At 51.6% G+C, this 27,938-nt stretch overlaps 2 protein-coding genes across 2 annotated transcripts in view; one reads left to right on the top strand and one right to left on the bottom strand.

Annotated features, from left to right (window-relative positions):
• The window catches only part of LOC119975844 (zinc-binding protein A33-like), a 413,200-nt gene that overhangs the window by 365,097 nt on the left and 20,165 nt on the right, over positions 1 to 27,938 (top strand). The window lies entirely within an intron of this gene.
• Positions 1,875 to 22,351, bottom strand: LOC119975831 (zinc-binding protein A33-like). The gene is made up of 6 exons (XM_038815709.1): positions 21,754 to 22,351; positions 21,568 to 21,663; positions 21,241 to 21,474; positions 19,110 to 19,132; positions 18,897 to 19,012; positions 1,875 to 2,609 (listed from the first exon to the last, which is right to left on the bottom strand). Exons 1-6 carry the CDS (start codon positions 22,162 to 22,164, stop codon positions 2,053 to 2,055), a joined length of 1,437 nt encoding a protein of 478 aa, XP_038671637.1. The 5' UTR covers positions 22,165 to 22,351; the 3' UTR covers positions 1,875 to 2,052.

Here is a 27,938-nt window from a genome sequence, read left to right as displayed (position 1 = left end):
TGATTTCAGAGAGAATAAGAAGGTTCTCTCCCGGTCTCTTAAAGAGATCAGAATCTTTTAAGGTTCTGTCCCCTTTCTGGCTATGATTGTGTTTTAACTAATTATAATTCACCTAATTCGACCAAAATGTCTGTCCATCACGTTTTAAGAGATAATGTGGCATGAGAGAATTTCTGCATGTTTCCATAATGTGGTGTGATCAAACCACCTGTTTCCCACCATGTTTACTTTTTTTTTAAATTTAGAGTACCCAATTCATTTTTTCCCATTAAGGGGCAATTTAGAGTGGCCAATCCACCTACCCTGCACATCTTTGGAAATGTGGGGGCGAAACCCACGCAAACACGAGGAGAATGTGCAAACTCCACACGGACAGTGACCCAGAGCCAGGATTGAACCTGGGACCTCAGCGCCGTGAGGCTGCAGGGCTAACCCACTGCGCCACCGTGCTGCCCCCCACCATGTTTTCTAGAACTGGGATCTTTGCCCAATAATGATAACAATGGGTTTATTCTGCATTGTGGCCTTGCATGTATATAGTCAGTTTGAAAACTGACTTTCTTATCTGATCCTTTCCCATGTTCTCAGCCTTTTCTGCTGTCATGGCTAATATATGATTTTTAATAGTATAATGTCACTAAATCATTGCTTCCTTTAAACTTTTATTACCAGTAAGAAAAGTAGATTTCTATCACTGGGTTAAAAATAAACCCATAGACAGTTTGTGGTTTTAGGTTTACTGTTTTGTTGACAAGTAATGTTGTTGCATCAAGTAAACTATATTTATACAATCTAACAATTTGATCTTTGTAATAAAAACAAAATACTGCGAATGCTGGAAATCATCTGAAAAAGATTCATATTCCACTCGAGACGTCAACTCTGTTTCTCTCTCCACAGACTGGACCTGCTGAACATTTTTCCAGAACTTTCTGTTTTTATTATTAATTTGAACTGCTGGTTAATTGAACAGGGAAACATGTTGTTCCAGTCTCACCAGGAGCTGCTGCACTGGTTTTTAAAAATCTAATTTTATTGCTGTAATACCATTCTCAGCCAGAGGGAGGTGGTGTTGTTCTATCTAATTTCACTTTCATTCTCACATTCTAACTATCCTCCAATGTCCCAGTTATTAAACCAGGAGGGTGTTCTTATCCTCTCTGTACTCGGAATACAGGCCCAGATTTGTGAATTCAGCTCCTGACACACAGCAAGATCCCAAACTGGGAAATTTCACTGTCCCAACCTGGGCTTTTTTGAATATTGTCCAGACCGGCAGTGTGGAATTTCCCGAAAGGTATTTGGTGTATGACAGGAACATGGAAGTGGAGTGGGCGGCAGGGTAGCACACTGGTTAGCACTGTTGCTTCACAGCGCCAGGGTCCGAGGTTCGATTCCAGGCTTGGGTCACTGTCTGTGCAGAGTCTGCACGTTCTCCCCGTGTCCGTGTGCGTTTCCTCCGGGTGCTCCGGTTTCCTCTCACAAGTCCAGAATGACGTGCTTGTTAGGTAATTTGGACATTCTGAATTCTCCCTCTGTAAACCCAAACGGGCACTGGAATGTGGCGACGAGGGGATTTTCACAGTAACTTGATTTACTTGTGACAATAATGATTATTTTTTTTAAGTCCAGGCTAATGTTTATTTTCCCTCCTTTGTTTCTGATCCAATTCTCTTTCAGTTGTGAAGAAAGGTCCCGCCTGAATTGTCAGATCAGCGAGTGTTTGAGCATTTTTTGTTTTTGGTATTCCTGCCAGTACCAGATATCCAGCAGCAGGTGGCGATACTGCGCTGTAAAACTTTACTGATCTTTGTACAGCTCAACATCACCATCGTGTGGCTGCAATTGGCACTACAATGAACGGCAAGCAAAAGTTCAGGATATTTAATTTCGTTTTTATTTTAATCCTCTGACATTTCTATTTGTGTTGTTCTTATTTACAGTCTGATTGAGATTTTACAATTTGGAAATTAAATGACTCATTTAGTACAACCTGTTGTCAAGAGTGATTTCTGACCCCCGACCCCTGACCTTGTGATGTCAGTGAAGATGTCACCACTCCGAGGCTCCGCCCCTTTCCCGATCAGGATCAGAACCGGAGCAGATTCTCAGAAACTGGTTTACATCTCCAGTCCAGAAGAAAGGATAAAGTTTCTCAGTGAATTTATTCCCAGTTAAGGTGTGGAGATTGGACTTGGTGTCCACGTTGTAAAATGAAACTGTCCCAGACTCATAACTGAGATAAATTCCCACCTTCCCGGGGATCTGACCGACAGGGAGACGGGATTCAGGAGAGGAGTTTATATAAAACTGATCCTGACGCCGCTCAATGGTCCAGAATCCAGTCTCTAGGCTCAGACTGACCCAGCCCTTCCTCTCCACAGACTCTGCGGCTACTCCCAGTCTCCAGCCCCGATTCCCCATCACCTCCACCTCCCAGTAATGTCTCCCCGATGTGAATCCCTCTGATCCCAGCACACAGGGCCAGTGTGTAAACCTCTTCCTGGTGTCAGGGAGACTCCTCTGGGTCCCGGTCCATCTCAAACTCTTCAGATCCTCAGACACTTTGAGCCAGGGATTCGCTGTTTCCACATCCAGGGTCACAGAGACTGGGAGAAAAAACAGAAAATTAGAGACTCACTGGGGATCCAGGGGGGAGACTCACTGGGGATCGGGGGGAGACTCACTGGGGATCGGGGGAGACTCACTGGGGATCGGGGGAGAGACTCACTTGGGATTGGGGAAGATTTCACCATTTTTGATGTGATTTCCTGGTCCTCAACATCAAAATAAGCCGACCTGATATGTGTGTGTGTGTGGGACTGTGTGTGAGACTGTGTGTGTGTCTGTCTGTGTTTCTGTGTGTGCCTGTGTGTGTGTGTGTGTGTGTGAGAGAGAGAGATCATCAAAATAAACTAATCTCTTCTCAAATTTAGATGAAGATCTCAACACCGAGATATTTCCGTTCTGCTCTGTGGAAACAAATATGGCGGATTCTCCGCTTCACGACACCGGAAGTGTGATCGGGCGGAGAATCGGGCGTAATGCACAAATCGAGGTTTGTGCCCGGCACTGATTCCGACGCCAGGCTCCAGTCCCTCCCTGGCGGTGAAATCAAAGTTTGTGCCCTGCAGCGGGCCCATGTAAAACCCTCATTTACATAGATTTAAATCTAATCAGCGGATTGGACACAGTATGCTCCGCCCTTCCACAATGCTCCGCCCTCTCAGGCAGAAGTCACGCGGGTGTGAATTAGTGCAAATATTTCCAAACGGGGACTGGGCTCCATGGCTGCTGAGGGGCAGAGAGAGGGTAATAAACTCTCAAAAGGCCTTGTTGGACTTGCTGGGGGGGCTGCCTGGGCCGGGGGGAGTAACGGGGAGCGACTTGGTGACAGGTCTGTGCACTCGGGGTGTCCCCCTCGGGATCGGGGTGGCCTGGCTCAGACCCCCATTGCTGCAGTCTGGGTTTTAAACACACCCCTTTGCTGCTTCTCACAGGCCCCTGGCTGCTCACTCTGCTGACTGCTCACTGTGTCCTGGAAATGTTCACAGAGCCTCTGGTCATTTGGGAGCCCACCCAGGCCGCCCCTCTGGAAAGCCTCAGACCCCGGCTGAGCCATCACCGGGATGGGCGTGGCCAAGCTCAATCAGTCACACACCAGGTGCTGCCACTCCTCAGTTCCCTCATCAGAAGCTCAGCCCCACTGCAGGGGAAGCAGGGGAATAGCAGAGCTCACCCCAAACAAAGGACACATGCACCGTGGCCTTTGGCACCCTCCCTGGCACACTGCCCCTCTCAGGGCAGAGGCCTCACCAGTCACACTATCAGCCAGCCCACCCCTCAGGACCACCAGCTGTCTCCAAGCCCTGCCTGCCCACCGCGCCCCTGCTCCCATCCACCCTGCCCCCGGACAGGTTGTAACAACCTGTGTGTCACACCCAGGACCCACATCACACTGCAGCTAAGCTCCCAGCAGACACACACTTCCCTGCCTCACCCCCATCTATAGGACCTGCCAGCACACAAGCCTCTAAGCATGGAGGCGATTGGTGGCACACGGTGACCCTCTCCGTGCAGATATGCAGATTCCTCAGTTTCCCGAGGTGTGGGATCAATCTCCCTTCCCCTCGGAGACCTCGGGCGGGCGCCGTTCGGTACTGATTTCCACAAACAGGTACCAGGCAGAACGGCATCATGGGGGTCTCCCAGGGGATCAGAGGCTCCCAGGGGCACGCCCACTGGGCAGGGTACCTGTCACGATATGCAGACATGCAGATAATGATATACAGACTGAAGGATCTCAATAAGAATATAATGCGTGAACACTACCCCATCCCGAAGCGGGAGGAACTCACCAGTCAGATGGCACACGCACGTTCTTTCACCAAGTTAGATGCGTCACATGGATTTTGGCAAATCCAGCTGGATGAGTCCAGCAGAAGGCTCTGCACCTTCAACACACCGTTTGGCAGACACTGCTATAACCGCATGCCGTTTGGCATTGTCTCGGCATCAGAGATCTTCCATCGCATCATGGAGCAGATGGTGGAGGGTATTGAAGGGGTTCGTGTGTACGTGGACGACATCATCATATGGTCCACGACCCCTGAAGAGTATGTTTCCCGTCTTCAGCAGGTATTCCGCCGTGTCCATGCCAATGGCCTGAAGCTGAACAGGTCCAAATGTTGCTTTGACATGTCGACACTCAAGTTCCGAGGTGACCAGATCTCTCAGCAGGGCGTGCGCCCGGACACAGACAAGGTCAAGGCCATCAAAGCCATGAAGGTCCCTGAAGACAAGAAGGCGGTATTGCGCTTCCTGGGCATGGTCAATTTTCTGGGCAAGTTCATCCCAAACATGGCCTCACACACCATGGCCCTACGAAACCTGGTGAAAAAGTCCACTGCCTTTGAGTGGAAGGCAGCCCATCAGGCAGAGTGGTTGGAGTTGAAAGCCAAGCTCACCACTGCACCCGTTTTGCCATTTTTCGACCCAGACTGGGAGACGAAGATCTCGACAGATGCGAGCCAGGATGGCATCGGTACGGTGCTGCTTCAACGCGATGACCCTTCATCCTGGGCACCGGTAGCCTGTGCATCGAGGGCCATGACGCCCACCAAAACAAGGTATGTGCAAATAGAGAAGGAATGCCTGGGTCTTCTCACTGGCAATCTCAAGTTTCACGACTATGTCTACGGCCTGCAGACATTCACTGTCGAGACGGATCATAGGCCTCTGGTCCACATTATCCACAAGGACCTGAACGACATGACGCCTCGGTTGCAGCGCATCCTCCTTAAACTCAGAAGGTACGACTTTGACTTAGTGTACACGCCTGGCAAGGAGCTCATCATCGCTGATACATTGTCCCCCTCCCTCACATTGCCTAGTGAACCGCTGGAAATCATCCGGCAGATTGAATCACAGGTGCAGCTGTGTGCTAGCACCCTCCCGGCGTCTGATGAGAAGGTGGTTCGTATCCGCAAGGAGACAGCCAAAGACCCCCTCTTGGAGCGTGTCATGCACCACCTCGCCAATGGCTGGCAGAAAGGGCAGTGTCCTCAGTTTTACAATGTAAAGGATGACCTGACGGTGAGAGATGGTATCCTCCTCAAGCTGGACCGGATTGTCATTCCACTCAGTCTCCAGAGCTTGGTGCTCTGCCAAATCCATGAGGGACACCTGGGTGTCGAGAAGTGCAGATGCAGAGCCGGACAGGCTGTCTACTGGCCCGGTATTAGCCAGGACATCTCAAACATGGTCCTCAACTGTGCGACCTGTCAACACTTCCAGCCAGCACAGAGCAAGGAGACGCTCCAGCAGCATGAAATCTAGACCTCCCTGTGGTCCAAGATTGGCATCGACCTCTTTTGTACGAATGGTCGTGTCTACGTTTTGATTATTGACTATTTCTTGAACTACCCTGAAGTCGTGAAGCTCTCAGACCTCACATCTCGGACCATCATCGAGGCCTGTAAGGAGACGTTTTCCAGGCATGGTATCCCACACTGTCAGGAGTGACAATGGCCCGTGCTTCAGCAGCCACGAGTGGTCTATGTTGCCAAGTCATACCATTTCAAACATGTAACTTCCAGCCCACACTATCCGCAGTCCAATGGGAAGGTTGAAAATGGGGTGCACATTGTGAAACAGCTCAGCTGCAAGGCCGCGGATTCTGCTTCTGACATCTACCTTGCGCTGCTTGCGTACAGGGCATGTCGCCGGCTCAACTCCCAATGAACAAGGACCTGCGGACGACACTTCCAGCCATACACTTGCCCAACCTGGCTCACCTCCCGGTGCTGCAGAAGGTGCAGCAGCTCCGAAACCAGCAAAAGCAGGGCTATGATGCTCATGCCACTGATTTACCCGTGTTATCCCCGGCAGACACTGTCAGGATCAAGATACCGGATGGTGGCTGGTCAGCTCCAGCTGTCGTTATTCGGCAGGCAGCGCCCCGCCCGTATGTTGTACGTATGGCTGATGGTTCTGTTGTGAGATGAAACAGACGGGCACTGTGCAAAGTTGCCTGCCCGCAACCGCTTTCTTCTCCATTTCCGTCTGTTGTTTTGCCACCTCCTGATACCTCGAACTACGAGGCCAGCAGTCAGGCTTCTATCCCGCCTGTCAAGGCCCCGTCGTCCCCACCACCACCTCTCCGGTGGTCGACAAGGATCAGACGCAAGCCCCAGAGACGGGACTTATGAACATTTGTTTTGTTTGCTATATTCTGTTTTCTCACATTAGACAGCTGTCTTCACATGTAAATACGTTCACATATGCCATCGCTTGTAAAGATGTTAATATATGCCACCACATGTAAGTACGTTCCCAAATGCCAACAAAACATAAAAAAAGGGGAGATGTTGCGATATGCAGTATGCAGATAATGATATACAGACAGGCAGCTAATGAACACAGAGATCAGGACATGACCAATGAGCAGGCAGGATACTGAGGGGTGGTATCTCACTGTAAAAGGCACGAGGCACTCACACTCCACCTTTTTCAACTGATGAACATCTACAGAGTGTGTCAGGGTGTATGTACAGTATCACACCTCCAGCACGTGGCTGAGAGCTAGTCTGGTTCAGTCAGACAGAGTAACCACATTTAGGTTGGCAAAGAGTCGAACTCATAGAGAACTGTGCTAACTGTGCTACTGGTTCAATAAATCAGATTGAACTCACGTCAGGGTCTGGAGTATCTTTTGGTGAAAGCTGCATCCAGTTGCAGCCTGTGTTATCCCAGAGTACATAACACATCAGTACCCTGACACTGCTGGTGCCACCCAGACACCCTACCACTACCAGCCTGGCATTGCCAAGTTGCCCAGGTGGCACGGCCAACCTGATTCTCCACAGACAAACCTCTACCTTAATCCTCTCCCTGGATGTATAAAAGATATTCATCCAGAGTGAGTGCAATGTTTCATAAGAACATAAGAACATAAGAACTAGGAGCAGGAGTAGGCCATCTGGCCCCTCGAGCCTGCTCCGCCATTCAATTAGATCATGGCTGATCTTTTGTGGACTCAGCTCCACTTTCCGGCCCGAACACCATAACCCTTAATCCCTTTATTCTTCAAAAAACTATCTATCTTTACCTTAAAAACATGTAATGAAGGAGCCTCAACTGCTTCACTGGGCAAGGAATTCCATAGATTCACAACCCTTTGGGTGAAGAAGTTCCTCCTAAACTCAGTTCTAAATCTACTTCCCCTTATTTTGAGGCTATGTCCCCTAGTTCTGCTGTCACCCGCCAGTGGAAACAACCTGCCCGCATCTATCCTATCTATTCCCTTCATAATTTTAAATGTTTCTATAAGATCCCCCCTCATCCTTCTAAATTCCAACGAGTACAGTCCCAGTCTACTCAACCTCTCCTCATAATCCAACCCCTTCAGCTCTGGGATTAACCTAGTGAATCTCCTCTGCACACCCTCCAGTGCCAGTACGTCCTTTCTCAAGTAAGGAGACCAAAACTGAACACAATACTCCAGGTGTGGCCGCACTAACACCTTATACAATTGCAACATAACCTCCCTAGTCTTAAACTCCATCCCTCTAGCAATGAAGGACAAAATTCCATTTGCCTTCTTAATCACCTGTTGCACTTGTAAACCAACCTTCTGTGACTCATGCACTAGCACACCCAAGTCTCTCTGAACAGCGGCATGCTTTAATATTTTATCGTTTAAATAATAATCCCGTTTGCTGTTATTCCTACCAAAATGGATAACCTCACATTTGTCAACATTGTATTCCATCTGCCAGACCCGAGCCCATTCACTTAACCTATCCAAATCCCTCTGCAGACTTCCAGTATCCTCTGCACTTTTCGCTTTACCACTCATCTTAGTGTCATCTGCAAACTTGGACACATTGCCCTTGGTCCCCAACTCCAAATCATCAATGTAAATTGTGAACAATTGTGGGCCCAACACGGATCCCTGAGGGACACCACTAGCTACTGATTGCCAACCAGAGAAACACCCATTTATCCCAACTCTTTGCTTTCTATTAATTAACCAATCCTCTATCCATGCTACTACTTTACCCTTAATGCCATGCATCTTTATCTTATGCAGCAACCTTTTGTGTGGCACCTTGTCAAAGGCTTTCTGGAAATCCAGATATACCACATCCATCGGCTCCCCGTTATCTACTGCACTGGTAATGTCCTCAAAAAATTCCACTAAATTAGTTAGGCATGACCTGCCTTGAACGAACCCATGCTGCGTCTGCCCAATGGGACAATTTCTATCCAGATGCCTCGCAATTTCTTCCTTGATGATAGATTCCAGCATCTTCCCTATTACCGAAGTTAAACTCACTGGCCTATAATTTCCTGCTTTCTGCCTACCTCCTTTTTTAAACAGTGGCGTCACGTTTGCTAATTTCCAATCCACCGGGACCACCCCAGAGTCTAGTGAATTTCAGTAAATTATCACTAGTGCATCTGCAATTTCCCTAGCCATCTCTTTTAGCACTCTGGGATGCATTCCATCAGGGCCAGGAGACTTGTTTACCTTTAGCCCCATTAGCTTGCCCATCACTCCCTCCTTAGTGATAACAATCCTCTCAAGGTCCTCACCTGTCATAGCCTCATTTCTATCAGTCGCTGGCATGTTATTTGTGTCTTCCACTGTGAAGACCGACCCAAAAAACCTGTTCAGTTCCTCAGCCATTTCCTCATTTCCCATTATTAAAACTCCCTTCTCATCCTCTAAAGGACCAATATTTACCTTAGCCACTCTTTTTTGTCTTATATATTTGTAAAAACTTTTACTGTCTGTTTTTATATTCTGAGCAAGTTTACTCTCATACTCTATCTTACTCTTCTTTATAGCTTTTTTAGTAGCTTTCTGTTGCCCCCTAAAGATTTCCCAGTCCTCTAATCTCCCAGCACTCTTTGCCACTTTATATGCTTTTTCCTTCAATTTGATACTCTCCCTTATTTCCTTAGATATCCACGGTCGATTTTCCCTCTTTCTTCCGTCCTTCCTTTTTGTTGGTATAAACCTTTGCTGAGCACTGTGAAAAATCGCTTGGAAGGTTCTCCACTGTTCCTCAACTGTTCCACCATAAAGTCTTAGCTCCCAGTCTACCTTAGCTAGTTCTTCTCTCATCCCCTTGTAATCTCCTTTGTTTAAACACAAAACACTAGTATTTGATTTTACTTTCTCACCCTCCATCTGTATTTTAAATTCCACCATATTGTGATCGCTCCTTCCGAGAGGATCCCTAACTATGAGATCATGAATCAATCCTGTCTCATTACACAGGACAAGATCTAGGACCGCTTGTTCCCTCGTAGGTTCCATTACATACTGTTCTAGGAAACTATCGCGGATACATTCTATAAACTCCTCCTCACGGTTGCCTTGACCGACCTGGTTAAACCAATCAACATGTAGATTAAAATCCCCCATGATAACTGCTGTACCATTTCTACATGCATCAGTTATTTCTTTGTTTATTGCCTGCCCCACCATATCGTTACTATTTGGTGGCCGATAGACTACTCCTATCAGTGACTTTTTCGCCTTACTATTCCTGATTTCCACCCAAATGGATTCAACCTTATCCTCCATAGCACCGATGTCATCCCTTACTATTGCCCGGATGTCATCCTTAAATAACAGAGCAACACCACCTCCCTTACCATCCACTCTGTCCTTCCGAATAGTTTGATACCCTCGGATATTTAACTCCCAGTCGTGACCATCCTTTAACCATGTTTCAGTAATGGCCACTAAATCATAGTCATTTACGATGATTTGTGCCACCAACTCATTTACTTTATTCCGAATACTACGAGCATTCAGGTAAAGTACACTTATGTTGGTTTTTTTACCTCTGTTTTGAATCTTAACATCTCCAGTTTTATTCCTTTTGTTATTACTGGGCCTATTCACTGTGCTCCCCTCAGTCACTGTACCTTGTACTGTCGCCCTTATGGATTTCTGACTATGTCTTCTCTGCCTTGCACTTTTCCCCTTACTTCCTTTTGTTTCTGTCCCTGTTTTACTACCTTCCAACTTCCAGCATTGGTTCCCATCCCCCTGCCACATTAGTTTAAACCCTCCCCAACAGCTCTAGCAAACACCCCCCCTAGGACATCGGTTCCAGTCCTGCCCAAGTGCAGACCGTCCGGTTTGTACTGGTCCCACCTCCCCCAGAACCGGTCCCAATGCCCCAGGAATTTGAATCCCTCCCTCTTGCACCATCTCTCGAGCCACGCATTCATCCTATCTATCCTGACATTCCTACTCTGACTAGCTCGTGGCACTGGTAGCAATCCTGAGATTACTACCTTTGAGGTCCTACTTTTTAGTTTAACTCCTAACTCCCTGAATTCTGCTTGCAGGACCTCATCCCGTTTTTTACCTATATCGTTGGTGCCTATGTGCACCACGACAGCTGGCTGTTCACCCTCCCCCCCTAGAATGTCCTGCAGCCGCTCCGAGACATCCTTGACCCTTGCACCAGGGAGGCAACATACCATCCTGGAGTCTCGATTGCGTCCACAGAACCGCCTGTCTATTCCCTTACGATCGAGTCCCCTATCACTATAGCCCTGCCATTTTTCTTCCTGCCCTGCTGTGCAGCAGAGCCAGCCACGGTGCCATGAACCTGGCCTCTGCTGCCTTCCCCTGGTGAGCCATCTCCCTCAACAGTATCCAAAGCGGTATATCTGTTTTGCAGGGAGATGACCGCAGGGGACACCTGCACTGCCTTCCTACTCTTGCTCTTTCTTTTGGTCACCCATTTTCTATCTCCCTCAGTAACCTTCACCTGCGGTGTGACCAACTCGCTAAACGTGCTATCCACGACCTCCTCAGCATCGCGGATGCTCCAAAGTGAGTCCATCCGCAGCTCCAGAGCCGTCAAGCGTTTCCTCAAGACAATTGAGAAAATGGGCTTTGCTGACACTTTCAGGAAATGGATTGCAATCCAGGGCTTGTTCCCCAGCTCCACAGTGAAGACCAGCTGACTCCATCCCCCTCACCACTCCTCCTCCCTCAACAGGCAGACAAAGCCTCATTCCCAGGCTTCCTGTCCTAACCTTGGCCATGGACATGAGTCTGGTCCACAAGGTGGAGATGTATCAGGAGGATGAGGATTGTAGAGGAGGAAAGGTTCAGCTGGGAATGGCGGAGTTTCCACTTGCTGAAGTTTGTAAAGTATCGATGGGTTCTGGAGACAGAGCTTCATCTGAGAGTTCCTGTATTGGTGATGTTTAGGGAGCTGACAGTTTCAGCTGACCAAGCTGAGAATGATTTTTAGAAAGTGGATGAGGTGCATGAATCAGACTTTAATGCCAATCAGGACCATTTTTATCCTTATTTCTTTATAACAAAGCCCTTAAACATTCTCTCTGCCGACGGATTCTCCGTTGCGCCGGCAGCGCTCCCACGCCCGCGGGTTTCCCGGCGGTGTGGGGTGGCCACAATGGGCAATCCCATTGGCAGGTGGCAGAGACGGAGAATCCCGCTGCCGGTGAGGGCCGCCGCCCAGGAAAAGGGAGCTGGTGGGCCGGAGAATCCCGCCCGGTGTCTGTGATATTTATATGGATAATGATTCAAATATAAGATATAAATCAGGACAGAGGGACTTCCGGTGGCGACCATGGAGGAGTAGGTCGCACATTGGACAGCTCCCGCCTGTGACGGACGTTTGGACCTTTTCCCCTGTTTTTCGCTGGATTTTATTGGATAAATCAGTGAAGAGTGAGACAGTCAGGAGGAATCCCCCTCCGGTGTACGGAGAATTGGACCAGAAGTGGCCGTGTGAGAAGACAAAGTCCTATAAGGAAGACGCGAGCAGAGCCGGCAACGCAGGAAAACATGGCGGAGAAGCCGGGCCGCGGGGAGACGGCACAGTGGTCAACGGGGCAGCTGGTGGAGTTTTTTGAAGATTGCTTCACCAAGCTGAAGAAGGACACGCTGGACCCGATTAAAGCTCCGATTGATCAAGTCGTACAGAATCAGGACCCACGGGACAGCGATCCAGGAGGTGGAGAAAAAGGCGTCCGAGCACGAGGAATACATAACCGTGCTGGAGACCAAGATGGGGATGATGAACGACCGCCAGAGAAGAATGCAGGAGAAGCTGGAGGACCTGGAGAACAGGTCCAGGAGGCAGAATCTTAGAATTGTCGGCCTCCCTGAAGGCAGTGAGGGATTGGATGCAAGGACTTATGTGACGGACATGTTGGAGAAGTTGATGGGGGCTGAGGCGTTCCCTCGGCCCCTGGAAGTGGAGCGCACAGAGCGCACAGAGCCCTCGCGAAGAAGCCCCGAGCGAACGAGCCGCCGAGGGCGATGGTGGTACGCTTTCACCGATTCCTGGACAAGGAACACGTTCTGCGGTGGGCCAAGAAGGAACGGAGCAGCAAGTGGGAGAATTGTGAGCTGCGCGTTTATCAGGACCTGGGCGCGGATTTGGCCAAGAGGCGAGCTGGATTCAATCGGGCAAAAACGGCCCTCTTTAAGAAGGGGGTGAAGTTTGGGATGCTGTACCCAGCCCGTCTGTGGGTCACACATGAGGAACGGGGCTTCTACTTTGATACACCAGACAAAGTATGGACTTTTATTAAAGAAAAGAGGCTGGAGGTGAATTAAAAAACACTGAAGCCTTGGAGATTACTGTGGTGGTGATTTGTTGTGCTGGGCTGTATCAGTATCAGTAGTGCTGTGTGTAATAAGGGACTGATTGGATGGCTAAAGGCTAATGGTAACTTTGTCTTGCAGGGAGCTGGTTCGGGGGGTGGGGGGGTGTTCGTTGGAGTTGGTTCTGTTTTCTGAAGTGGCTGTTTCTTCACTGTTTTTTCTGATCTTTGTTTCCTGGGGAATGTGATGCTTTTAATATGTTTGTCCAAGTGGGGGGAGAGGGGAGAGAACAATGGGGAGACAGACTGCTTGGTGCCGGGGCGGCGCTATCAAGTCAGCAAGGGTCAGCTGACTCTCGGAAGCACAGTGGGGGGTGAGCAGGTGTTAAGCTGGAGCTGGACTTGGGGGGTTGGGTTGCTAGTGTTGTTGCAAGGGGGGGAGAGGTGGGTGGAGCTGTTTTGCTGACTGGGGAGAAGCTGTTACTGAGGGACAAATGGGAGGTCGGGAAAGGCGAATGCCCGAGGGCGGGGGGGTGGGGGGGCTCGAGGAAGCAGCGGGCGCGAGCTAGAGGCTGGCCTAAAAAGGGTGATGGCTAGTCGGCAGGGGGAGGGGGAGGGGCGGTAAGCCCCCCCGACCAGGCTGACTACATGGAATGTCAGAGGGCTGAATGGGCCGGTCAAGAGGGCTCGCGTGTTTGAGGGGGCTGAAGGCGGACATGGCAATGCTACAAGAGACACACCTAAAGGTTACAGACTAGATGATTTAGGTCATGTGGAGACTTAGGCGGAGCGATGGCAGATGGAGTTTAATCTGGACAAATGTGAGGGATTGTATTTTGGATGGTCTAATGCAGGTCGGCAATATCCAGTGAATGGTAGAACCCTCAAGACTATTGAAAGTCAGAGAGATCTAGGTGTATAGGTCCACAGGTCACTGAAAGAGGCAACACAGATGGAGAAGGTAGTCAAGAAGGCATCCGGCATGTTTGCCTTCATTGGCCGTGGGCATTGAGTATAAAAATTGGCAAGCCATGTTGCAGCTGTATAGAACCTTAGTTAGGCCACACTTGGAGTATAATGTCAATTCTGGTCGCCACAGTACCGGAAGTATGTGGAGGCTTTAGAGAGGGTGAAGAAGAGATTTACCAGGATGTTGCCTGGTATGGAGGGCATTAGCTATGAGGAGAGGTTGAATAAACTCGGTTTGTTCTCACTGGAACGACAGAGTTTGAGGGGCAACCTGATCTCAGGTCTACAAAATTATGAGGGGCATAGACAGAGTGGATAGTCAGAGGCTTTTTCCCAGGATAGAGGGGTCAATTACTAGGGGGCACAGGTTTAAGGGGCAAGGTTTAGAGGAGATGTCCGAGGCAGGTTTTTTACACAGAGGGTAGTGGGCGCCTGGAACTCGCTGCCGGAGAAGGTGGTGGAAGCAGGGACGATAGTGACATTTAAAAGGCATCTTGATAAATACACGAATCGGATGGGAATAGAGGGATACGGACCCAGGAAGTGCAGAAGATTTTAGTTTAGACGGGCAGCATGGTCGGCACAGGCTTGGAGGGCCGAAGGGCCTGTTCCTGTGCTGTACTTTTCTTTGTTCTTTGTTCAGACAAGATTGAGAAATGGGTGGATTAGCCAAGTATAGGGGCTGCTTTAGCACAGGGCTAAAGAGCTGGCTTTTAAAGCAAACCAAAGCAGGCCAACAGCACGGTTCAATTCCCGTGCCAGCCTCCCCGAACAGGAGCCGGAATGTGGCAACCAGGGTCTTTTCACAGTAACTTCATTTGAAGCTTACTTGGGACAATAAGCGATTTTCATTCATTTCATTTCCACTCAGGGCTCGACTCAAAGACCGGGGGGATAGCGATCTTGATCAACAAACGAGTGGCATTCGAGGCTGGGAGAATTGTGTCAGACAAGGTGGGGATAGGTACATAATGGTGAGTGGGATGTTGGAGGGGGTGTGGGTGGTACTTATGAACATATATGCTCCGAATTGGGACGATGTGGAATTGATGAGGTGGGTGTTTTGTAAGATCCCAGACTGAGGGTCACATAACCTGACCATGGGAGGAGACTTTAACACAGTCATTGATCCGGAATTGGAGCGGTCAAAATCCAGGACAGGGAGGAGGCCGGCAAAGGAATTGAAGGGGTTTATGGAACAGATTGTGGGAGTAGACCCATGGAGGTTTGCACGGCCAAGGGTGAAGGAGTTTTCCTTCCTCTCACATGTCCACAAGGTATGCTCTCGCACCGACTTTTTTGTTCAGGGCAGGGCGCTAATACCGGAGGTGGTGGATACTGAGTACTCGGCAATCGCAGATCATGCCCCACATTGGGTGGATCTTTTTAAAAATAAATTCGAGTATCCAATTCATTTTTTCCAATTAAAGGGCAATTTTGCGTGTTCCATCCACCTACCCTGCACATCTTTGGGTTGTGGGGGCGAAACCCACACAAACACGGGGAGAATGTGCAAACTCCACACGGACAGTGACCCAGAGCCGGGATCGAACCTCGGACCTCGGCGCCGTGAGACTGCAGTGCTACCACTTCGCCACTGTGCTGCCCTCATTGGGTAGATCTACAGATTAGTGTGGAGAGAGGGCAACGCCCACTGTGGAGACTGGATGGGGGGTTGCTAGCGGATGAAGCGATCTGTGGGTCGGTTAACAAGTCCATCCAGAACTACCTGGAAACAAATGATACAAGGGAGGTCTCTGCAGCCACGGTTTGGGAAGCTTTGAAGGCAGTGGTCAGAGGGGAATTAATCTCGATACGGACCCACAGAGAAAAGGGGGAACAGGCTGAGAAGGACAGGTTAGTGGAGGAGATACTCCAGGTGGACAGGAGATACTCGGAGGCCCCGGACACGGGGCTACTGAGGGAGCGGCGGAGGTTACAGGCGGAGTTTGGGCTGTTGACCACAGAGAAAGTGGTGGAACAGTTGAGGAAGGCAAGGGGGCGATTTATGAGTACAAGGAAAAGGCAAGCAGAATGTTAGCGCACCAGCTCAGGAAAAGGGAGGCGGCCAGGGAGATAGGTAAAGTAAAGAGTAGAGGCAGGAATACTGTCCTGGACCTAGCAGGGGTAAGCGAGGTGTTAAAGGACTTCTATAGTAAATTATATGAGTCGGACCCCCTGGCTGGGGTGGAGGGGATGAGGCAGTTTTTTGATCAGTTGAGGTTTCCGAGGAGAGATGAGGATCTGGTGAAGGGGCTGGGAGCCCCAATTGAGATTGAGGAATAATCAAGGGGCTGGAGGGCATGCAGTCGGGCAAGGCCCCGGGGCCTGATGGCTACTCGGTGGAATTCTGTAAGAAGTTTTCAGAGATATTGAGCCCACTGCTGGTGAGGACATTTAATGAAGCAAGAGAGAAGGGAGTCCTCCCCCCAACAATGTTGCAGGCCTCGATTTCATTGCTCCTGAAACGGGAGGAGGATCTGGAGCAATGCGGGACATGCAGGCCAATTTCTCCACTGAATGTGGATGCCAAACTGCTGGCTAAGATATTGGCCACAAGGATAGAGGACTGTGTCCCGGGGTGATAAAGGAAGACCAGACGGGATTTGTAAAGGGCAGGCAACTCAAGGCCAATGTTTGTTGGCTTCTAAATGTTATTGTGTTGCCCTCGGAAGGAGAGGAGGTGGAGGTGGTGGTAGCGATGGATGTGGAGAAGGCTTTTGATCGGCTGGAGTGGAATTACCTGTGGGAGGCGGTGGGAAGGTTTGGGTTTGGTGAGGGCTTTATTGACTGAGTGCAGTTGCTCTATTAGGCACCAGTAGGGAGTGTGCGTATGAACTGGCTGAGATTGGGTATTTTAAACTACATGGAGGGACGAGGCAAGGGTGCCCCCTCTCCCCATTACTGTTTGCTCTGGTCATAGAGCCATTGGCCATGGCATTGAGAGCCTCTAGGAACTCAGAAGGGTTTGGTCGGGGGGGGGAGGGGGGGGGGCGCACCGGGTCTCGCTTTACACAGATGACCTGCTCATGTATATTTCAGACCCGTTGGAGGGGATGGGGGAAGTAATGCGAATCCTGGGGGAATTTGGCAATTTTTCGGGGTATAAATTGAACATGGGGAAAAGCGAGATGTTCGCAATCCAGGCAAGAGGACAGGAGAAGAGACTGGGAGAGCTGCTGCTTAGAATGGTAGGGAGGAGCTTTCGATATCTGGGAATCCTGGTGGCCCGGGAATGGGAGGCACTGCACAAGTTAAACCTATCCTGGTTGGTAGAACAAATGGAAGGGGACTTTAAGAGATGGGACATTCTCCCGCCATCACTGGCGGGGAGGGTACAGACCGTGAAAATGACGGTCTTCCCCAGATTTCTGTTTGTCTTTCAGTGCCTCCCCATCTTCATCCCAAAGGCCTTTTTCAAGCGGGTGAATAAGGTTATTTTGGGCTTTGTGTGGGCGGGTAAAACCCCGCAAATGAAGAAAGTGTTGCTGGAGCGCAGTCGGGGAGAGAGTGGGTTGGCGCTGCCGAACTTCTGCAATTACTACTGGGCGGCTAATATAGCCATGATTAGGAAGTGGGTAGAGAGGGAGGGGTCGGCATGGGAGTGGATGGAGGCGGCGTCATGTAAAGATACCAGTTTGGGAGCACTGATAACGGCACCTCTTCCGTTCTGGCCGGCCTGATACTCCACAAGTCCGGTGATGGTGGCGGCTCTGAGAATCTGGGGGCAATGGAGGAGATATAAGAGAGTGGAGGGAGCATCGGTTTGGACCCCGATTTATAATAATCATCGGTTTGTTCCGGGTAGGCTGGATGGTGGGTTCCGGAGATGGCAAAGGGCAGGAATTAGAAGGATGGGGAATCTATTTATAGATGGGAGCTTTCCCAGCTTGAAAGCCTTGGAGGATAAATTTGAATTGCCAGCAGGGAATGGGTTTAGGTATTTGCAGGTGTGAGACTTCCTGAGAAAACAGGTGCCGGCCTTTCCGCTGCTGCTGCCATGGGGGACACAGGATAGAGTAGTTTCCAGTACCTGGGTGGGAGAGGGGAAGGTATTGGATATTTACCAGGAGCTTTCGGAGGCGGAGGAACTCCGGTGGAGGAGCTTAAGGGCAAGTGGGAGGACGAGCTAGGAGGAGATATAGAGGCGAGTCTATGGGTAGATGCCCTAAGAAGGGTTAATACCTCCTCATCATGTGACAGTGGCTAGGATAAGTACGTTTTTCGGGGTAGAGGATAGGTGTGCAAGGTACGCATGCCTGAAGCTTAGAGGGTTTTGGCAGGGTTTCACTAAGGCAATGTCCACGGTACTAAAAACATGATTGGTGCCGAGTCCGGAGGTAGCGATCTTTGGAGTGTCGGACGAGACAGTAGTTCAGGGGGCGAAAGAGGCCGACGTCTTGGCCTTTGCCTCCCTGGTAGCCCGGAGATGGATTTTGTTAATGTGGAGGGACTCGAAGCCCCCGAGTGTAGAGACCTGGGTTAGTGACATGGCTGGGTTTCTCAGTCTCGAGAAAATAAAGCTCGCCTTTAGAGGGTCAATGGTCAGGTTCACCCGGAGGTGGCAGCCGTTCGTCGACTTTCTCGGGGAAAATTAAAATGTCAGCAGATGCAGAATTCCAAGCGGGAGGCGGGGGAAAGGGCCGGATTGTTGTTTTATGGTTGGGGTGTGTGAAGATTGGGCTGGGGGAGTAAATGTTTATTATACCATGTTGATGTCATTGTTAATGTTATTATTATAAAAATTTTCAAATATATCAAATTTAAAAAAAAAAAAATCAGGACAGAGGAACTTATCTGAGTTTTACCAGGGTTAATGACATCCAACATTCCTCGCCATCCTGGTAATGGGAAAGGGCTGTTGAATTTTCCGATGGACAGGACACCATCTGCGAGTGACAGTATTTTAATCTCATTGCTAATCCTGTAAATATTAAAGAGTTGATTATAAATTGACCAGAAACACTTTGCTGAGTAATTTTACCAACTTGCCCTGAGTTTCAGTAAAGTTCATGTCCTACCTCCTCTTCCGAGATGTTACCTCCTGAAATAAACAAAACACAAATCTGAGTTGACAGAGACGGACTGTCTATATCCAGAAAGCAGAAATGACCCTCACATTGTTACAAGCTGCTGAGAATTGACAATTCCCATTGCTGCAGACATGGAATAGAAAGAGGATGTTACACAAAGGATATTGAAGCACAGGAGAAAGTATCAGAAAGATCGACAGCAACTGAGAGGCTTCAACTAACAGCAAAGATTGATCAACTTTACTGTAGAAAAGAGAAGACCTGATAGAGATCTTTCAAATGATGAAAGGTGTCGGATTTGATAGATTCAGTGAAGATGTTTCCACTTGTAGAGAATCCAGAAATCGGGATAGAAACATAATATAGTTACAAATAAATCCAATGGGGAGTTCAGGAGAAACTTCTTTGCTGAGAGAGTGATGAGAATGTGGAACTCACTATCACACGGGGTGGAATTTACTCCAGTCTGTCACAGCAGTGAGCATGGTGTCCGGACATAGGGGGCAGGATTCTCCGACCCTGCGGCTATCTCTGCAGGATCCACCTGGTCTTACGACCAGAAAGTCAGCGTCACCCCCGCACTGATCCTCTGCCCGGTGGGGGCTCACAGCCGCGCAGGGTGAAGCCCCCAGCTTTCTCAAGCGTCTCCCCCCCCCCCCCCCCCCCACCCCCTGACTGTGAAGGGGCAAGATCCAAGGGGCTGGCACTGCAGTCAATAAGAAGGGTCAAGAACGGTCAACCTGGCTCCCGGGCCTACAATTCACACCAGAAGGAGCAGCCGGGTGGGGAATTGGAATTTATCAGGGATTGGGGCTGAGGTTTTTAAAAATAACTTCAGGGTAACAACCAAACCCTGGGGGGATTTGGGTTTGAATTGAGGAAGGTTTGGGCTGAAATGTGGAGTTTTTGTCTGTGGATTTTCAGGAGAGGCTTTTTAATAAGTTGTGGTGATTTGTGTGTTTATGTGGAAGCCGAGGTTAAATTATGGAGGGATTTAAATCGGAAAAACCAATTGAATGCTGTGTAATGTTATTTACACTAGTTTAGAGCTCTTTGTATTCGGTGTTGGGAGTGTTTTTCTGAAAAACAAGTTTGTGGTTGAGTCTGTGTATTTAATATTTCTACAAAATAATCTTTATTGTCACAAGTAGGCTTACATTAACACTGCAATGAAGTTACTGCGAAAAACCGCTCGGCGCCACATTCCGGCGCCTGTTCGGGTCACAGAGGGAGAATTCAGAATGTCCAATTCACCGAACAGCACGTCTTTCAGGACTTGTGGGAGGAAGCCAGAGCACCCGGAGGAAACCGACGCAGACACGGGGAGAACGTGCAGACTCCGGACAGTGACCCAAGTCAGGAATCCAACCTGGGACCCTGGCACTGTGAAGCAACAGTACTAACCACCGTGCTAACCACTGTGCCACCCTATGTTTTTTCTAAAATCCTCAAGTCAAGACTATCTGTCAGAGGAAACAGGAGTGTGAACCTCTTACAGTCCCTCAATCAGGTACACAGTGCAACTGAACAAGGGCATTCCCGCTACATCCTCAATCCCACAACCTCTCCCCCCCACCCCCTCCCAGAATCCCACCAGTAATCCCAACAGGGTTTGATTTTCAGGCTTCCCGTATTGTGAGACCCCTGCTCATTGCTGGGGGAATACCAGTGACAGCAGGATGAGAACATTAATTGCCCTGTTAAGGGGCTGAATTGGTTACAGGAAGGCTGTCCCACAAGACTTACCACACGGACTTAATCTGTGTAGAGATGGAAAGACAACAGAAACTCCACACAGTGTCATTCCCCATTGATGGAACCATCAATTCACCAGACACGTGTTTCCGATATGAATCTATATATTACATTCACCACACCCATGTCCCCTTCCACTCACCCCACACCCTGACTAAATGTACCCTGGGGGGGAACAGCATTAAATTCCACCCACCCAGGGAAAGCCAGGGATACATTTAAGGAGAAGCTGGATAAACACATGAGGGAGAAAGGAACAGAAGGATATATTGACAGGGAAATGAAGTAGGATGGGAGGAGGCTCGTGTGGATCATGTTGTGACTGTGAACTTTCATTGAACTAAACTGAAATATAATCCCTCACCTTCAGAAATCTCACTCCGTCTTTTTGTTGCAACTGGTTTTCCAACTTTGAGAGTTTCTCCTGAATAAAGTTTAAATTCTCCTGAATTTCACAAAGATTTTCGTCCATTAGTTTTAGAATTTTTTCCTCTTTTTCCCTGAGATCTCGGATGAAACGCTGCTCTTTCTCAGTGAGAATCTGGTGCATTTTAGTGAACTCGGATGTGATGTGGTTCTGCAGACTGACCGACTGTTTCTATAAGAAGAAACATTAAAAATAATATGTTTCTGTCATAAAAACAACAAAATAATGAATTAAATTTGGAAGCTCAGCACAGGGAGACTTTACCCTAATTTGGGAAATCTTCTGTTTCTGCTGCTGCTCCATTTCTAGAACCGTCGATTTCTTCTGTGTGAGAGAATCTAAGGAAGATTTCACCCCATCCTGGGATTGGGAGAGAAAATCAGAAAATAAAAGTGTTAGATCCTGGAAATGAGATCAGATAATCAGTGGATCAAATCTGTTCCCTTTTACCTTGTAGATTTCAACAGCTTCTTTAATCGGGATGAAGCGGTGTTCTCTGTGTTCCTGTGAAACTACACAATTCACACAGGTCAATTTCTTGTCAGTTTCACAAAACAGCTTCAGTTCTTCCTGATGTTCCTCACAGTGAAGTTTACTTTCCTTCTCTTCCTGATTAAGCTTTAATTTTCGAGCTTTCTCAGCCAGATTCGCTAAGACCCGATTGGCTCTGAGGTTTCTTTCTGGAAACTCCTGTCGACATTCCGGGCAGGAGTTTCTCTCCTTCTTTTCCCAACACTGGGTGATACAGGAGCGGCAGAAGTTGTGTCCACACTCCAGTGAAACCGGATCAGTGAAGAAATCAAGACAAATGGGACAAATTAAATCTTCGGACAAACTCTGATCGTGCTGTCTGGAAGCCATGTTCACACTCAGCACTTCCTGTTTCAAACCACTTTCAGTTTCAATGTTCCTGCTCTGCTGCTGAACACATTCAGTTCAGTAACTCCCTCATGACGTTCACGGCAATACTCAAGGAATTATTGTTATTTGCTGCTCTCGGTCCCATTGCTTTGGGAGTTGGAGATAAAACCCGGAGCAGAATTCAGAATAAACCGGGTGAGAGGGAGTGACAGGGGATAATTGAACCCAGGCGATGAGAGTGAAGGTCTGTTGGTGGTGGGGGTGGGTGGGGAGAGGATGGGAGGAGGTGGGGATTTTGTCCTGTGAGTGACTGGCAGCCTGCTGCTCTCCTTCATTAACTTCTGTCCCAAAGCAGCCCCAGGCATGGATGGTCAAACTGTGTTTTACTTTGTGGGAAACACAAACTGAAACATATTGTCCAGCTCCTCCTGACCTGTCTTTTTAAATGCACCATTTCCCAATAATGCTGGCCGAACCAACAACGTTAATATCCCTTAAATGTACAGAAATATGCGGCGGGATTCTCTGTTCGTGAGGCTAAGTGTTGGCGCCGGCGCAGGATTCATCGAGTTTCACAACAGCAAAGCTGACGCCACACCTGGACCGATTCGGCTACTGTTGAGGGGTTAGCACCGGCGCCACGTGGAACACAATCGATTCCAATGAGAAACGGTGCTGGATTGGCCAGGTCTGAGATTGACACTCAGGAGGCTGACAAGCTGCAGCTACACAGACACACTTCACTCCCCACACACACCATCCCAGCCAACAAGACGGCAGCGAGGAGAGAAGAACCCCGGAGACACCGAGCTGGAGACCCTGCTGGATGTGGTGGAGGAGAGGCGTGCGACCCTGTACCCCGGCCCGGGAAGGAGGCTGCCAGCCGCCGCCGTTCAGCGTGCCTGGGCGCAGGTGGCAGATGCGGTTAGCGCCGTGAGCAACACCATCCGGCCCAGTCAGCAGTGCCGGAAGAAACTGTCCGACCTCCTCAGGGCGGCCAGGGTGAGTAGGCAGCGCTGTGCCCCTGGCACCCACCCCCATCCCACACACACATAACCCACCCCCCCCCTCCAACCCGGAGAGCAGGCGTACCTCCACCCACCCCGCCCTGAGCCACATGCCGGCACCCATACCGGCCGCCATGGCCGGGTGCCCGAGCGACTGAAGCCACCAGGTACCCACCCCCTAGGCTGCTTGCGTCGGACTGTCTAACACTGTCGTTTTCTGTTAACCCCCCCCCCCCCCACCCACCAGGAAAAGCCCGCTCAGAAGCACCGGGAGTGGAAGATAACTGGAGGAGGACCGCCGGACCTGCGGACCCTCACTGTGACAGAGCAGAGGGCCCTGAACGTGGTCGGCGGCCTGGAGAATGGGAGGTTGCCGGGGTGGAGGGCGGCCATGGGCAAGGAGCTGAGACCCTGAGTTACGGTTCCCCATGTCATGTGTGTCAAACCGACGCCCCCCAACCCTCACCCTCAGCCCTACACCACCCTCACCCCCACCCTCACACCACCCTCACCCCCAACCTCACCCTCAGGCCCACACCACCCTCACCCTCAGCCCCACTCCACCACCCTCACCCCCACCCTTACCCTCAGCCCCATGCCACCCTCACCCTCAGCCCCACAACATCCTCACCCTCAGCCCCACCCTCACCCTCAGCCCCACACCACCCTCACCCTCAGCCCCACACCACCCTCACCCTCAGCCACACGCCACCCTCACCCTCAGCCCCGCACCACCCTCACCCCCAATCTCACCCTCAGCCCCTCGCCATGGCCCTCACCCTCAGCCTCGCACCACCCTCACCCTCAGGCCCTCACGCCATGACCCTCACCCTCAGCATCACCCTCACACCACCTTCAGGTGCAGGTGGAGGTGGAGGAGGACAATCGTGTGCAGGTGCAGGAGGGGGTGCTGACCATGCGTGCCACCCAGGCCAACACCACATGGTGGCGTCCGCGGTGGAGGCATTGGAGGGGGGTGAGGGCTTTGGCATGGATCAGCATTTCCTAGGCCTGGGACATTCTCTGCAGGTGCTGGCCGAGGCCCAGGACAGGGTTGCCGCCTCCCAGGCAGCCATATGCTAGAGCCACCTGGAAATAATAATAATAATCTTTATTGTCACAAGTAGGTTTACATTAACACTGCAATGAAGTTACTGTGAAAATCCCCTAATCACCACATTCCGGCACCTGCTCGGGTCACAGAGGGAGAATTCAGAATGTCCAATTCACCTAACAGCACGTCTTTCGGGATTTGTGGGAGGAAACTGGAGCACCCGGAGGAAAACCACACAGACACGGGGAGAACGTACAGACACCGCACAGATAGTGACCCAAGCCGGGAATTGAACCCAGGTCCCTGGCACTGTGAAGCAACAGTGCTAATCACTGTGCTGCCGTGCCACTCATTGCAGGGGCACTTTTGAGTGTGGCCCAGTCACAGCAGGCCATGGCTGGGAACATCGGTGGCATTGCCCAGGCACTGGCCAACGTGGCACAGACACAGAGGGAGGTGGCTCAATCCCAGAGGGAGATGGCGCAGTCACTGGCTCATATAAATAGACTCCTATTTATTGACTACAGCTCCGCCTTCAACACCATAATCCCAGCCAAGCTCATATCAAAGCTCCAAAACCTAGGACTTGGCTCTCCACTCTGCAACTGGATCCTCGATTTTCTGACCAACAGACCACAATCAGTAAGATTGAACACCAACACCTCCTCCACAATAGTCCTCAATACCGGTGCCCCGCAAGGCTGCGTACTTAGCCCCCTACTCTACTCCCTGTACACACACGACTGCGTGGCAAAACTTTGTTCCAACTCCATCTACAAGTTTGCTGACGATACGACCATAGTGGGCCGGATCTCGAATAACGAGTCAGAATACAGGAGGGAGATAGATAACCTGGTGGAGTGGTGTAACAACAACAATCTCTCCCTCAATGCCAGTGTGGTGATATGATCTGCATACCTGTCTGCCATTGGGCCAGAACGTCGGCTTACCATTGGCCCTGGTCGATCATGTGCCTCTCGACCGATTGGCCGAGAGGCTGAGTTAACCACGCCTCTATTAACGAGGAATAAATGGTCAGACGCCTGACGATCGTCCTTTCCATTGTAGACGATCGCAGAGCTGTGTTCTAGTCTATTAAAGCCGGACTTTGGTAAATCACTCGCCTTGCATACAATTGATGGTACATCAATTTAATAGACTACGACTTTGAAGATGGAGTTCCACATCAAGCCCGAATGCCTCCGCATCAGCCCGCAAACTCCGAACTCTGCAGAACTTTTCCAACTCTGGCTGACTTGCCTCGAAGGGTTCCTAGCATCTACAACCACCCCCCCCCCCCCTCCACCATGGCACAGAAGCTGCACGTCCTCCACTCCAGCGTGGGTATCGACGCCTACGCAATAATCAAAGAGGAAACGAATTATGATGACGCAATACAAAAGCTAAAAGGACAATTCATCAAACCGGTCAACAGGGTATTCGCTCGACCACTGCTGGCCACCAGAAAGCAGGTCCCCGGTGAGTCTCTAAGCCAATACGCCTGGGCCCTCTATGACCTGGGGAGAAGTTGCTCCTGTGTAGTGGTGTCCGCTACAGAGCACATGGAGCTACTGATCAGAGACGCTTACGTGGCTGGGATGCTGTCTCCCGTGATCCGCCAACGGATGCTGGAAAGAGACGAACTCAGTTTAACGGAGACGCTGACTCTCTCCTCCTCTCTGGAGGTCGCAGATCAAAGCGCTCGCACCTATGACCCTGGCCAGGCCTCCTGGCACGCTTCCCACCCGCCACCCGCCGCTCCCGACCTCCCTCAGGCTTGAGCCACGGGGCGCCCCGATAAATCCGCGGGGCCCCGCTGCTACTTTTGTGGGTACGCAAAACACCCTCGCTCGCGCTGCCCAGCCCGCTCCGCCCTCTATAAGAGCTGCGGGAAGAAGGGCCACTACTCCACGGTCTGCCAGGCCAAAACGCTGTCTGCAGCGCTTCTGGAAGCTGCACAGCACTCCCCCCCCCCCCCCCCCCCGCCCCCAGGCCTCTACGACCGGCCTGTGTGCCTCTCTCTCTCCCCCAGGGCCGCCCCAGCCGCTCCCGACTCGCGCCCCAGAGCCGCTCCACCTCACCCAGCTCCTCACGACTCGCGCCCCGCCGGCCGACAAGCGCACCTCCCCAGGCCCTCCCGGTCCCTGCCTGCCCGCCGCGCGTACCTCTCCCCCCCCGCCCCCCGGGCCCCGGCGCCCGACCGGCTCGCCTCTCCGGGCCCTCCCGGTCCCTGCCTGCCCGCCGCGCGTACCACTCCCCCCCCCGCCCCCGGGCCCCGGCGCCCGACCGGCTCGCCTCTCCGGGCCCTCCCGGTCCCTGCCTGCCCGCCGCGCGTACCTCTCCCCCCCCGCCCCCTGGGCCCCGGCGCTCGTCCTGCGCGCCTCTCCGGGCCCTCCCGGTCCCTGCCTGCCCGCCGCGCGGGCCTCTTCCCCCCGCCTCCGGGTCCCGGCGCCCGACCGGCTTGCCTCTCCGGGCCGTCCCGGTCCCTGCCTGCCCGCAGCGCGTACCTCTCCCCCCCCCCCCGCCCCTGGGCCCCCGCCCCCGGGCCCCGGCGCCCGACCGGCTCGCCTCTCCGGGCCGTCCCGGTCCCTGCCTGCCCGCCGCGCGTACCTCTCCCCCCCCGCCCCCCGGGCCCCGGCGCCCGACCGGCTCGCCTCTCCGGGCCGTCCCGGTCCCTGCCTGCCCGCCGCGCGTACCTCTCCCCCCCGCCCCCGGGCCCCGGTGCCCGACCTTCTCGCCTCTCCGGGCCCTCCCAATCCCTACCTGCCCGCTGCGCGAATCTGCTCCCCCCGCCCCCGGCCTCCTGCACCCGGCCTGCGCGCCTCACCTCCTCCGCTCGCAGCGGCTCCACCCGGCTCGCCGGCAACGCTAGCTCCGCCCCCAGCGACCACGAGGGCTTCCTGGGCGCCGCCATCTTGGGGCGCCAACCCCACTTGCGGGTCCTGGACGCCGCCATCTTGGGGCGCCGACCCCACGTGCGGGTCCTGGGCGCCACCATCTTGGGACGCCGTCCCCACGTGCGGGTCCTGGGCGCCGCCATCGTGGGACACAGACTTCACATATGGATCCTGGCCACCGACTTCCGGGACTGCCACGCAAGGTCCCTCCAGCATCAACTCAGACGGCGACGACGGATTTTCTCCACGGCTCGCGGCCGTTCAACTCGACCAGTCACATCCACGCATGCTCGCCAAAACGACAACGCTGATCCACCTCAACGGCCACGAGACGGACTGCCTGCTGGACTCCGGGAGCACGGAAAGTTTTGTTCACCCTGACACGGTAAGTCGCTGCGTGCTCCCTGTCCATCCCGTAACACACAAAATCGGTTTAGCCTTAGGTTCGCACTCTGTCCACATCACCGGGTGCTGCATCGCGGACCTCACGGTCCAAGGGAAGGTTTTTAAAAATTATAAATTCCTTGTCCTCCCTGACCTTTGCGCACCGGCACTCCTAGGACTGGATTTTCAGTGCAACCTGCAGAGCTTGACCTTCCAATTCGGCGGCCCTATACCCCCCCTCACTGTCTGCAGCCTCGCGTCCCTCAAAGTGGACCCCCCCTCCTTGTTTGCTAATCTCACCCCCGATTGCAAACCCGTCGCGACCCGGAGCAGACGGTACAGCGCCCAGGACCGGTCCTTCATCAGGTCCGAGGTCCAGAGGTTGCTAACGGAAGGGGTCATCGAGGCCAGCAACAGTCCCTGGCGAGCCCA

Source organism: Scyliorhinus canicula, chromosome 13, assembly GCF_902713615.1.
Source record: "Scyliorhinus canicula chromosome 13, sScyCan1.1, whole genome shotgun sequence".
NCBI classification, from domain to species: Eukaryota; Metazoa; Chordata; class Chondrichthyes; order Carcharhiniformes; family Scyliorhinidae; genus Scyliorhinus; species Scyliorhinus canicula.
This window is presented reverse-complemented; position numbering and strand designations above follow the sequence as displayed.

Coding starts and splice junctions, on each gene's coding strand:
- LOC119975831 (XM_038815709.1), bottom strand. CDS start 22,164: ATGGCTTCCAGACAGCACGATCAGAGTTTGTCCGAAGATTTAATTTGT. Junction 21,664..21,753: donor AAGCTGTTGAAATCTACAAG/GTAAAAGGGAAC, acceptor TCCCAATCCCAG/GATGGGGTGAAATCTTCCTT. Junction 19,013..19,109: donor GTAACATCTCGGAAGAGGAG/GTAGGACATGAA, acceptor TAATATTTACAG/GATTAGCAATGAGATTAAAA.